Source organism: Salvelinus fontinalis, chromosome 34, assembly GCF_029448725.1.
Source record: "Salvelinus fontinalis isolate EN_2023a chromosome 34, ASM2944872v1, whole genome shotgun sequence".
Taxonomy (NCBI): Eukaryota; Metazoa; Chordata; class Actinopteri; order Salmoniformes; family Salmonidae; genus Salvelinus; species Salvelinus fontinalis.
In genome coordinates, this window is record NC_074698.1 from 8,013 (window position 1) to 21,276 (window position 13,264).

Here is a 13,264-nt window from a genome sequence, read left to right on the forward strand (position 1 = left end):
CTGCTCTCTTCTCCGTCCCCCTGGGCTCAGCAGCTCTTCACAGCTGGGCTGGAATGTGACCTGCTCCAGATTTAATGCCAAACTTGGCCCTCCATGTGAAGGGGGGATGAGGAAAGGGGGTGGAGGAAGATAGGGGGCTGGTATAAACTAGAAAATGACACGCACACATGCACAATTACGCTTGCATGTGAACATACAAATACACGCAGACAGACAGACAGACAGACAGACAGACAGACAGACAGACAGACAGACAGACAGACCACCTGCTGCCAGTCATTTTACAGGTACAGAAGCATAGCGTAACACAGAGATAAGAAGTGGATATTCTTTCAAAGTGTCATTTTTATTTCTTTACAATTGTGTTATGAACATCTTTATCATTTGGATTTACAAAATAACACAAAACAAGTCTGTCCATTATTGAATTGGATGTATCTCTAAAAGGAGAGGATAAAAAATAAATATGATGTTAAGAACAGTTCATGTACTGGATAAGCAATCATGAACTACAAAGTGGTTTCTAGTGGAATCAAAGGAGTTGTTTGATTCCACAAGCTTTACATTACATTATCGTGAGCTCAAGCACTCAGAATATATATTACAAACGTCTCTTTCAGGATAACATAGATACTTTAAGTCAACATAATATAACATTCATATTAACCAAGGCACAGAGTTTAGCTATCTGACAGGCATTAGTATATTCATACCAAGATAATATATTTGAATTAAAAATATTATTCAAAGAGACATTTTAGTTTAACTAAAATATTTCCAAGGTAAGCGCTTGATATGTCATCACTACAGTACTATATATGGACATTTAGCTCTCCTTTCAGAAAGTGAATCCACACAAAGTATAAATATGTTGTTGTTTTAAATATACCTCCAGCCATTTCCATAGTACAGAGGAGCCCCAACACTTAATGTCTAAACTTCAGAGTAAAAGAGAGAGAGAATCTGGAATCAGCTAACAGCAGCCGTCATCTAAGAAAGCCATGGATCTTCTAGATATCCACTGTATATGGGGAACATCAGAGTGAAGGAGATAGCCAGTGGAAAATATGACAAAATGCATACAAAATGTGACTTCTATGGAAACTAATGAGAAAGTCATGGGTAGGGAAACAGCTTGTTGGATCAATGTTAAGGTATTTGCTCAGTCCCCACCTTTAGGAGAAGGAGAAAGCAATAATCAACAAATGCCATCATCCGGCTACTGAATGGTAAGAAACTTTGAAAAAGTCCCAGTCTACTCTTCTAGATATCTTCCCTACTGGATAGTGGGGAAATGTCAGACAATAGCTACTACTGGATACTATAACCAGTTTGCTCTTCTTGACATAGACAGCTCTTTTATTTTTTTTTTTTTATTTTTTTTGGTTGTAATTTTTATCCCATTTTCTCCCCAATTTTCGTGGTATCCAATCGCTAGTAATTACTACCTTGTCTCATCGCTACAACTCCCGTACGGGCTCGGGAGAGACGAAGGTCGAAAGCCATGCGTCCTCCGAAGCACAATGTGTCGGAGAAAACACCGTGTACCTGGCCCCCTTGGTTGGCGCGCACTGCGCCCGGCCCGCCACAGGAGTCGCTGGAGCGCGATGAGACAAGGATATCCCTACCGGCCAAACCCTCCCTACCCCGGACGACGCTATGCCAATTGTGCGTCGCCCCACGGACCTCCCGGTCGCGGCCGGCTGCGACAGAGCCTGGGCGCGAACCCAGAGACTCTGGTGGCGCAGTTAGCACTGCGATGCAGTGCCCTAGACCACTGCGCCACCCGGGAGGCCGACATAAACAGCTCTTGTACAGGATAGTGGGGATCTCTCAGAGAGTAACTACTGGTTTGTTGGGAACTCTTTGAGAAAGTCACAGGTCTTCTTGTGAATGACCTCTCGGAGCTTCCTGACCCTGCGTGCGGTGGAGCTCCCCACGAAGCTGTCGGGCTGCAGCACGGCCATGCCGTTGTGGACGTCTCCCATGATGATGAGCTGCCCGTTGGCCGTGGTGATGTTTGGGCACGGGCAGTTCCAGTCCATGTTCATCAAGGTCACCTCCAAGGGTTCCTGGCCGAAGAACTTGAGGCCCATTTTCTCGTCCTTTAGGATCTCCTCCACGGTGATCAGGGCGTGGCCCGAGTCCTGTTCTTCAGGCAACTCTGTCACGCGCCCCAGGATGATGAAGTCGCTTTTGCAGAAGCTGGTCACCATCTTGCCCCGCGGTTTACACATCTTACAGTTATGGTTCTTCGGATAAGGACACATCTCCTCGCAGGCCTCTTTGGATTCAAAGTTGTTTTCATTGCCTCCACAGCCGCCCCAGATGAAGGACTGGCACTGTTTGAGGGTGCTGCTGTAGGCCCAGCGCGGCTCGTAGGCCTTACAGGGTCCCTGCAGGCTGGGGAGGGAGCAGGGAGCCGACAGCTCTGCCCCGCACGACAACATGCATGTCTCGTAGCTATCAAAGTGGTTGCGGTTCTTGTTGCACTGGCTGTAGGTGAAGGTGAAGCAATTGTTCCTCTTGGCTTCGTAGTACCAGCTTATGCTCTCCTCCCCACAGTCGTCACTGTCCGGCCCCTTCAGGCACTCTTCGGCGGGGAAGGGGAACGGGTTGGTGGCATTCCCTACCTCACCCTCCTTCCGGCCCGTGTCTCTCTGGATCACCGACAGGGGGTTGTGGGAGGTCACAGCCCCCCCCAGGTTCTTGGCCGTGCAGGTGTAGATGCCGGCGTCCTGTTGCTGGGCATTGTAGATGACCAGCTGGCCGATGTTGGTGACCACTACGTTCCCCTGCACGTGATTGGGCCTCATCACTGTGTTCTCCTTGCCCTCCAGCTGCTTCTCCCAGGTCACCTCCGGACTGGGCTTACCTGACACTTCGCACAGGAAGCTGGCTGTCTCGCCCACGAACACAGCCTGCTGAGTGGGGCTGCTGAGCATCATTGGAGGATGGATGTCGGCCGGGGGGGTGGTCTCCAGGAGGGCAGTGGTTGGCCGCAGGGTGGTTTCCATGGGCAACGGGCTGGTGTTTGGCCAGGTGAGGTGGTACCTGCAGAGGTGATGTCAGAGAGAGAAGAATAGATTAGTTACCACAGTAATGTGATCCGGCTTGAGCTGGGTGTGTGATAGACAAAGGTTGGTACAAGAAACTAAAATGCATAAAACAAAAGCTAAGTGCAACGCTAGATTGAGTGAGCATTACTCCTGTGTAACTACAGAGGAATATGTACATCTCATACAAATACAGAAATATAGGGTTATTATGTCTACAGTTATAATTCAGAATCCCATCTATTGATTTTCAGTTCCTGTTACCATAGAGATGGATATCAACATAACAAAGCAGTCATAGTACAACAAAACAGTAAACACCGCAGTCTATTAATATGGGAGTCTATACATAGATGTTTCCTGTTTACCTGCAGGTGACCACAGAGATAGAGATGCCCTTGGAGCAGGCCTCTGCGTCCATGTAACACTTGTTGTAGTAGGTCATACCGTCTGAGGCGCATGTGAAGTGGGGCTCTCTCTCACAGCGGTCCCGGCACTTACACACGGGCTGGCCCTCCCAGATGTCGCACTCGGAGCCCTGCTGCGTACACATGAACTTGTCACACTTGACCCCTTTTGGCATGCCAACCGGCCCCTTCTTGCCCTTAATGTCCATGTAGCGCGCCGCCACACAGCTCTTGTTCCCACACACGTTGTTGCAGCATTTCTCAAAGTTTTCACAGTCCTTGGGGGTGATAGGGGATACATGGGAGGTGTTCTGTTAGGATCAGCATGGTTCAGTTCATTATGCACTCAGGGAACATATAGGATGTTAAGGAACTTGAGAGTGATGCATTTTCTAATGTAATGAAACAATACTATGCAATGTGAGGTTGGTATTGTAGGCTATACATTTTACGTGCTTACTTCTCAATATCTCTTAATGCAGAGTAATACAAGTAATTAGAGGGAATAGTCATGGGTGGCAGGTAGCCTAGCGGTTAGGAGTGTAGGGTCAGTAACTGAAAGGTTGCTGGTTCGAATTACTGAGCTGACTAGGTGAACAATCTGTTGACAACAAATGTAATATTGTGGGCACATACACCAGTGTCTGCTATTTCCAAAAACTGTAGTCTATGAACAAATATCTGATTGAGGAGATATTCAATCTAATTCAAAGAGAAATGCAGAAATAAACAACAGAGGCAATGTGGTCACAATTGAATTTTAATGACCAAAATGCGGAGTGCGCATGTCCCACTTATCTCCACCTTTCATTCCATGAATTAAATTGCAGAAACTTTATGTAGATAAACTTTTGACACAATAAAGTGTCCCCTATTTGTCTCCAGCCCGCGAGGAAAACTGATCCCAGAAACTCACCCGGTCCAACTCGCACTCGCGCATACAGGTGCTCATGGCGTCCACCCACAGGTTGGGGTTCATCTCGTTGGGGCACATGCCCGCGTGAGAGTACACCACTTTGTTGGGCATGGACATTGGCATCGCTTTCACCCTCACACAGCTGTCTATGATCAGGAGCAAGACGTAGCACTGTCCAAAGAGAAACCAGATCCATCGAGGAAACAACATCCACCACATATCCAGCGCGTAACGGGACTTTCACAAGGATCCCGAAGAAATAAAACAAGATCCGAGGAGCGTCGAAGTTAGCTAAATTTTCCCGATGAGTGCAACAATATTAAATGGTCATAAATGACAAAGCCAAAGGGAGAAATTAAGTTGTAATGTAAAGTAAAATGTGATAAAACGGTCAGGAGGACGTGTGTTCAGTGCGGAGTGTTGCTGCAGTGAAGAACTACGTCAGTCCGCTGGTCAACGTTTAATAGTCTGGAGAGATTAGGTGGTATTTGAACCCTATTACTTAAGATCTAACTACATGAATTACAGTGGCTAGTCTACCCCGACAGCAAATCCCAGGCGAGTTACAGTTCTGATGAACATATTAAAAAGTCCGCAGCAGCAGCAGGCTCGAGCAGGGACCTCCGGCAAAATACCTGTGCTGTGCGCGTGTGGTGCGCAAGGCGCGTGTGACACCTTTCCCCCCTTTGTGTAAATAGTTGGACCACCTTCATTGTAGCCCACTATGCAGTGCTGTAAATGTGGAAAACATACTGTGGTAACATGAAAACAAATTATATTCATACTGATATAAGTATTTTTATATTAACACAATATTTACTCTTATGTTGATACACATTTAGATATTTGGATAATAATATCTTAACAGATAACTATCTGGATGAATATGGCCTTATTGAACACATTGCATAGTGCTGTTTTCAACCTTTCCCAGGAGTGGGTTTACATCTTCAGAGATGAATCAGTAAAACCATGTGGAATGAGCTTAACACATCCATAATACTTGCCTGGGGAAGGCAAAGGGTTTCATTCTTGGAGATCTTTGCTCGGAGACTTCTCTCCTGCTACTGTAGGTTATTGGATACTCGGTGGCATGTAGCCTAGCAGTTAGCGCGTTGGGCCACTAACCGAAAGGTTGCTAACCGAAAGGTTGCTAGTTCAAATCCCAGAGCCGACAAGGGACGTGCCCTTGAACAAGGGACTTAACCATAAAGTGCTCCAGGGTCGCCATAGACAATGGTTTGCCCCACTCTCCAAGGGTGTCTCAGGGAGAGTTGCGATATGCAAAACACATTTCCTATTAACACATGCATATAATACACACTTGTACATGTGTGAAATAGGACAAATATAAGCACTGACCAAATGATGAAGACTATTGTAGGTCATACTACAATGACAGTATGTACAGTGTGAATGGGTCTCCTGGTGATGGCACCATACCCAGTGATATTCTTCACAGACACAGTATTTTACTTTCTAAATGTATCAGTTACTAGTTACCTGTCCAACATTTTAATCAGTAACTTAACTTTTGGACTACCCAAACTCAGTAACATAATCTGATTACTTTCAGTTATTTTTGGATTACTTTACCCTTAAGAGGCATTAGAAGTGTCATCATAGTGGTCTCTGACGTGTGGTCAGACTCCCTCAGCTGCAACAAACATAAACTTGCTCCTTTTTCAATGCTGAATTGAATGTCATTGAGAAAACAGATAGATGACATAATGTATTTTTTTTCACAAACATCCTCTCTGAAGTAATCATCTAGTTTTTTTCTAAAGTATCTGCAATCTGATTACAATATTTTTGCTTCTAACGTAATTGATAAACATTTTTTTTTACCTGTAACCAGTTACTCCCCAACCCTGTTTGTCATGCTGGGGTCAAAGGTTTGTATTGAACTCCGGAGAACGCTCACACATCTCCCTACTCGGCCACTGATGAATATGCCTCATGATTATGGAAACATCAGCAACACCTTGATCCTCTGTCATAAGACCTGTATAACACTGACAGAACATTGGCATGACACGTTATAAACAGTCAACAGAGGACTCTATGAAAACATTAGTACACAATGTTTGGAAGTGTCGCAAAGGAACAGTCTACCTTAAAAACAACTCCCTTTCTGCCTAATTTCCATTTTCCGAGACCTCTCAGTCCATCTACTATCACTGTTCTGAACATTAGTTCCACGGGAGGCTGCTGGGGGGAGGACAGCACATAACAATGGCCTGAATGGAGTAAATGGAATGGTATCAAACACATGGAAACCATATGTTTGATGTGTTCGATACCATTCCATTTATTCCTTTTCAGCCATTACTATGAGCCATCTGAAACAGGGTCCATGATGTTCACACTTAGAGAGGTACAATAGGATCTTTCCCATAGCTGTCAACCCAACATTCTATGGGACATGGATTGAGGGGTCTGTATGCATGTGTAAATCAGTCTCTCTCCATCCAGTATCCTTCCAAGTGGGGCCCCTGCTGTGTCTAAGAGGCCCAGGCCCCTGCAGCTCTAACTTCAGTCAGAGCCCTCACTGACCCACTGACCAGGCACACTGGCAGACTAGCAACCTGCTGCTCACACACATAAACACACACATACAGACTCCACACATGTATGCACACACATTCATATATTCCATATATTAACACACTCATACATGTGCATATACAAAGCATGTGCACGCTTGCGCGCACACATACACACACACACACACACACACACACACACACACACACACTAACACACTAAAGCACAAGCTGACACACAAGTGCACACAAACACACACCCTACCATAATCCGAGCAACAGTACAAAGTGATCCCTTTTCTCACAACATGTATTCAGACATCTTGGGTTTGATACCTCCTCACATCCAGCCTCCCCCTCCAGCCCTCACCCCTGGGAGGTTGAGACCCCAACATTCCCACCAACGCTGACACATGAAGGCTTGAAAACATGTCAAATATTGAATAACGATTTCCAAAGAAGCCCCGCCAAGCACTCTGACACCCTCCCTGCATTCAGCCTATATGTCTTGTCTGCAAACAGTCCTTTGACCTTCTGTGACGACTTTGCAGCCTCTCTGAACCTTGTCCAAAACAAGCACCATGTGGTTTTTGATAACTTATTTAATCTTATCCAAGCCCACGCAATTTCACAGTATGGAGACATGATGATAAAACAGTCACATAAATATTCTATAAGTTCCTGTGTGTTTTGGTGTTCTTACAAAGGATTCCATTTCCTGTTAAAATAAACAGGGGTGTGAGGTGTTTTCTCGTACTGTCTTTCCCTTGTGCTTGCAGTACTCCATCAATCTAAAAGCAAAAAAGATGAAAGCCATAAACATAATGAAATATATCTCACTGAAAACCAGCTAAGTAAACTGGACAATATTTCAAAATTCCCCAAATTGTGTTATTTCACAGGTTGATATAGTGTGATTTGTAACCAGCAATACAATCACAACCACCACACAAAGCCACTAGTCCCTCTTGCCTTGGTCAACTCAAGCCAATAATGTCCAGATGGGGTGATGTGTGATGTGACCTCCTGTCATTCTGAGAAAACACCTACATCTGATACTGAATCTGTTCTTAACCTGTTCCTACCTAGGTTCCCTTCTCGCCACCCTGCCCTCTCAAATACAGGAACATTTTACACATTTGCCAGGACAAGATTAGATAGTTAATCGTAAATGGCATAACAGTGCAGAGGCTGTCAGAGCCATAATAATGATCTATAGGGTTATTATAGAATACAGAGTCATGGGACAAAGGATAGATTAGCATCCAATCAAGAACAATTAGTTCAGTTCAACCAAACCTCCAATAATTGGCATCTTTGAGTTGCAGTCTGACAGATGGGGATATGGGGATGTTATATTGAGAGCTTTATGAGGGATGTGAGGGAACATTGCTTTGTCCTGTAAAAGCATGAGAGCCAACTGCTAAGTCAGGGGTTGATTGGAGTTTAACTGGAATGGGTCTATCCTCTGGAAGTTTCAGTTGTCTCTTGGTCAGACTCACCAGTGTACTACCACAAACTATCCATTTCAAGGTAACAGAACCACCCACCAACCCCCTCCACTCATGCCCGACTCCATCTCTGATGGGTGCTGAAGGTGACTTCCATACAGGGTGTTTGGCAGGGTAGACGTTGCCTGGTCCGGGGCAGTTGAGCTGGGTCTATTTGGGACCCCCTCTGCCTGTCGCCCCCACATACACATACTTGACAGGCTCAGGGGAGGCTGGGCTGCTGTTGCTGATCTGATAAGGCAAGGTCAACATCTAAGCTGTCTCACACACTCTCCCTAATCAATGTAACTAAGCGTGTTTAGCAGTAGCACAAGCATAGTCAACCACAGCAGAGCAGACTTGGACCAGACCAGGGCTCAAAACTCAACATCTTTCTTCTTCAAATCAGCATCATTATCTGGACCTGATTAAACATAGCAGATCAAATGTCACAGATGTGACACAATCTGTTATTTGAGCCTAGATACCTGGGACATTGTTTGTAGTGAATGGGCACAACTTACAAGGAAAAAATGTTGATTGTGAAATGGGTAACAATTATGCACCAATGAAGTACCATAGCAATGTTCTGTAGGGTTGCCATGACCAAATGAGGATAGGTTGGCATCAGACTAACTGCCACTGCTACTGATTGACTCTAGGTCATCTGGGGCAGCATCTAAGCTGTCTCATACTCCCTTATAAATGTTGTTAATCAAAATGAACCTGGTCAAGGACTGCCCCGGTCAAGGGCTGGTCAAGGGCTTCACTATCTACACTGACTTTTGAATCAGCATCTAATTCTGTGATTTTTATCCACCATCAACCAGAAAATGACCTGTGACCAAGCTATACAAAATGGTTCTTCGGTTGTCCCCATAGGAGAACCCTTTTTGGTTCCAGGTAGAACTCTTTTGGGTTCCATGTAGAACCCTCTGTGTAAAGGGTTCTACCTGGAACCAAAATGGTTCTTCAAAGGGTTCTCCTATGGGTAAAGCCAAAGAACCCTTTAAGGTTGTAATGCAGTAATACCTGATTATCTCCTTGAAGCTGTGACCAGTATAGCACCTGTTTCCCACAGTGATGTACCAGTCCTCAGAAATACACAGCTGGCTTAGAATGTGCCCAAAATGTTTTTCCATTCCTGCCTTTTTTCTTTTTACAGTGGGTTTACAATGTTGTATGTACATTTGTGCAACAGCTAAGTAGCTCTGTGCTTTATCCCCTGGTGAATGGCACGAATTGCACGAAAACCATGGTGCGGGGCCACAGTCCAAACCCATCGCTTGAGGTACCTGCGAGTAACGTCGCCCTTTGCCTCCGTTCCTGCAGGGAACATATCCAAAGTTTCTGACCCTAAAAGCTCTTAGGAGCCTTGGCCATGGAAGAGCTAGCCACTGGCTTTGCAGATGGTTCTGTCTGGGTAGGGACTGAGGGCTGTTAGAAAAACAATGAAGGTGTTATTGCTGGTTCTAATCTTATTAAAGTGTCTGACACCAAGACAAAAGAGAGGAACGCGTCCAGCCTCAGCAGCAGCCTAAGCTGATTCCTAGACCCTGACCCAGGGAGGAGGCCAGACACATGGTGGCTAGACACGGCACACGTACACACACACACACACACACACACACACACACACACACACACACACACACACACACACACACACACACACACACACACACACACACACACACAACATGTATGAAGGTCAAACACCCAGGTACATAGACTTAACTACATGCGCGCACACACACTCACACACATATCTGCCCGCCCTGACCAAACAGACAGCGGCTAGACATGTAGCAAACAAACACACATACAGAGACCTACTTACCTACGCACATACACACTTCTACGAGCACGTCAGCACAAATATCACTCCGTTAAGTGTCACTTTCCAGCCGGTTGGTATTACGCAACTAGTGCCTTGCTCTTGTGTCAGTTGAGCAGGCCTTAAAACATCTGCTGACCACATGAGGAATATTTTCATTCCTTTTCCAACCAGCTTGTGCACTTCGCACATATTTGGGGGCAGTGTGGCGATAGCTTACTCACTGTTTGTGTTCTTTAAATTAGGAAGAGAACATAATAACATTCTTGCACTCTTGAACATGGGCTTTTATAGTACATGTCAACACTTATACAGACAGGGTACAGCATGTGCAGGGTCAAGAGTGTGTGGACCGGGTGAAAACAAAGCTGTACACAACTAGCTGTATCAGGAACAGCCAGTAAAGACATCTGACATCTGCTCCTGTCACCTAAAGGATTTCTGCTCCTGTCACCTAAAGGATTTCTGCTCCTGTCACCTAAAGGATTTCTGCCCCAGTCACCTAAAGGATTTCTGCTCCTGTCACCTAAACGATTTCTGCCCCTGTCACCTAAAGGATTTCTGCCCCAGTCACCTAAAGGATTTCTGCTCCTGTCACCTAAAGGATTTCTGCCCCTGTCACCTAAAGGATTTCTGCTCCTGTCACCTAAAGGATTTCTGCTCCTGTCACCTAAAGGATTTCTGCTCCTGTCACCTAAAGGATTCCTGCTCCTGTCACCTAAAGGATTTCTGCCCCTGTCACCTAAAGGATTTCTGCTCCTGTCACCTAAAGGATTCCTGCTCCTGTCACCTAAAGGATTTCTGCTCCTGTCACCTAAAGGATTTCTGCTCCTGTCACCTAAAGGATTTCTGCTCCTGTCACCTAAAGGTCCCGTGTGGCTCAGTTGGTAGAGCATGGCGCTTGCAACGCCAGGGTTGTGGGTTCAATTCCCACGGGGGGACCAGGGTTCAATTCCCATGGGGGGACCAGGATGAATATGTATGAACTTTCCAATATGTAAGTCGCTCTGGATAAGAGCGTCTGCTAAATGACGTAAATGTAAAGGATTTCTGCCCTAGTCACCTAAAGGATTTCTGCTCCTGTCACCTAAAGGATTTCTGCTCCTGTCACCTAAAGGATTTCTGCTCCTGTCACCTAAAGGATTTCTGCTCCTGTCACCTAAAGGATTTCTGCCCCAGTCACCTAAAGGATTTCTGCCCCTGTCACCTAAAGGATTTCTGCTCCTGTCACCTAAAGGATTCCTGCTCCTGTCACCTAAAGGATTTCTGCTCCTGTCACCTAAAGGATTTCTGCTCCTGTCACCTAGGGCTGTTCAGTTCTAGCTTTTTGTTATGAGATTCCACTCCGACTAAAGCAGCTGTGTTATTTTGAGACCCCATTCCCACCTGTACTAGGGGAAGCAGCTGTGTTGTGTCAAAGTCCCTGAGGTCAATCTACGCATCAATCTACACATCCAATCGTTCTCTTGGAGCTTCACCAGTGAGACTGGAGAGGAATAAGGTCTGCCTGCCACTGAGCCACGGTAGGAAGGAAAACAAATCCCATGCTTGTTTCTGGTTACCAAGGTCACCAAAAGCCACCTTTCTAGATAAAGGGACCTTGAACAAACTTTCAGCAGCGTTAGTTAAGCATCACTTTGATTATGCATGCCCTACCTGGTACAGTAGCTCCCCCAAGTTCATCAAGAACAAGTTAGACAGCTCCAAATAAAATGTCAAGGGTAATTCTGAATCTTAGTCATCGGGCTCATGTTGGTCCCATCTCAGCTCAGTGAACTACAGTGGCTATCAGTTGATTAAAGGGTCCCACAGCATAAACTGGCATTGGCACATAACATCGTGTATGGTCATGTACCCCAGTATCTAAAAAACTATTTTACTGATGTTATGTATTATTAAAGAAAATAGTATTTTTTTGTTGTTGGCCAAACTGCCACTGTCAATGGACTGGAAGAAATAAAGAGATTTAGAGTGGTTGATGACTAGGCTGTTTAAAGTTGAACAAATTAATTACTTTTCGACTCCTAAATTGTGTGTGAACTAAAGTGATGTGCTTCTGTAGGTTTTCTACCTTCGTCTGACACCACACTGAACTAGTCTTCTTCTCAAACCATCTACATAAAATCTTAAACGAGGCAGAATCATGTTTTCACAGGTATCTAGACTATGTACTGAGTGTACACAACATTAGGAACACCTGCTATTTCCATGACATAGACTGACCAGGTGAATCCAGTCGAAAGCTATGATCCCTTATTGATGTCACTTGTTAAATCCCCTACAGTCGGTGGAGATGAATGGGGTGGAGACGGGTTAAAGAAGGATTGTTAAGACTTAAAACAATTGAGACATGGATTGTGTGTGTGTGTGCCATTCAGAGGGTGAACAGGCAAGACAAAATATTTAAGCGCCTTTGAATGGGGTATGGTAGTAGGTCCCAGGTACACCGGTTTGAGTGTGTCAAGAACTGGAACATTGCTGGGTTTTTCACAGACAACAGTTTCCCGTGTGTATCAAGAATGATCTACCACCCAAAGGACATCCAGCCAACTTGACAACATGGGCCAGCATCATGTGTGGAAAACTTTTCACCTTGTAGAGTTCATGTCCCGACAAATTGAGGCTGTCCTGAGTACAAAAGGGGGTGCAACTCTACAGTATATTAGGACGGTGTTCCTAATGTATTGTACACTGTGTATCCTATTGTAATAACACCCCCCCGACTCCCAAATCAATCCAGTTAAACAGTTTTAAAGCTTCATAAAATCATGCTTTTTGGATTAAATTTAAGCATGTTTCATTTTAAATGATTTACTTTGGGAGGAGAGCAAGGCAGTGAACAGTTACACCACTGCACTGGCATGGTTGATTCATGTCAACACTGACTTATCTACCCCCTCTAGTGGATCTTAGCAGAAACAGATGAGGTTTCATTTCACTTCTCTGGCATCTTCATAATTACCATCTCATCCTTTGCTATAACCACCAATTTCAGACAAAAGGAAAGATTGA

General features: G+C 45.0%; 1 protein-coding gene across 1 annotated transcript; it reads right to left on the bottom strand.

Moving 5' to 3' along the window:
• Window positions 1–327: 327 nt before the first annotated feature.
• On the bottom strand, window positions 328–5,148 carry LOC129832806 (WAP, Kazal, immunoglobulin, Kunitz and NTR domain-containing protein 2-like). The gene is made up of 3 exons (XM_055896807.1): window positions 4,380–5,148; window positions 3,425–3,741; window positions 328–3,054 (listed from the first exon to the last, which is right to left on the bottom strand). Exons 1-3 carry the CDS (start codon window positions 4,596–4,598, stop codon window positions 1,845–1,847), a joined length of 1,746 nt encoding a protein of 581 aa, XP_055752782.1. The 5' UTR covers window positions 4,599–5,148; the 3' UTR covers window positions 328–1,844.
• Window positions 5,149–13,264: the final 8,116 nt, after the last annotated feature.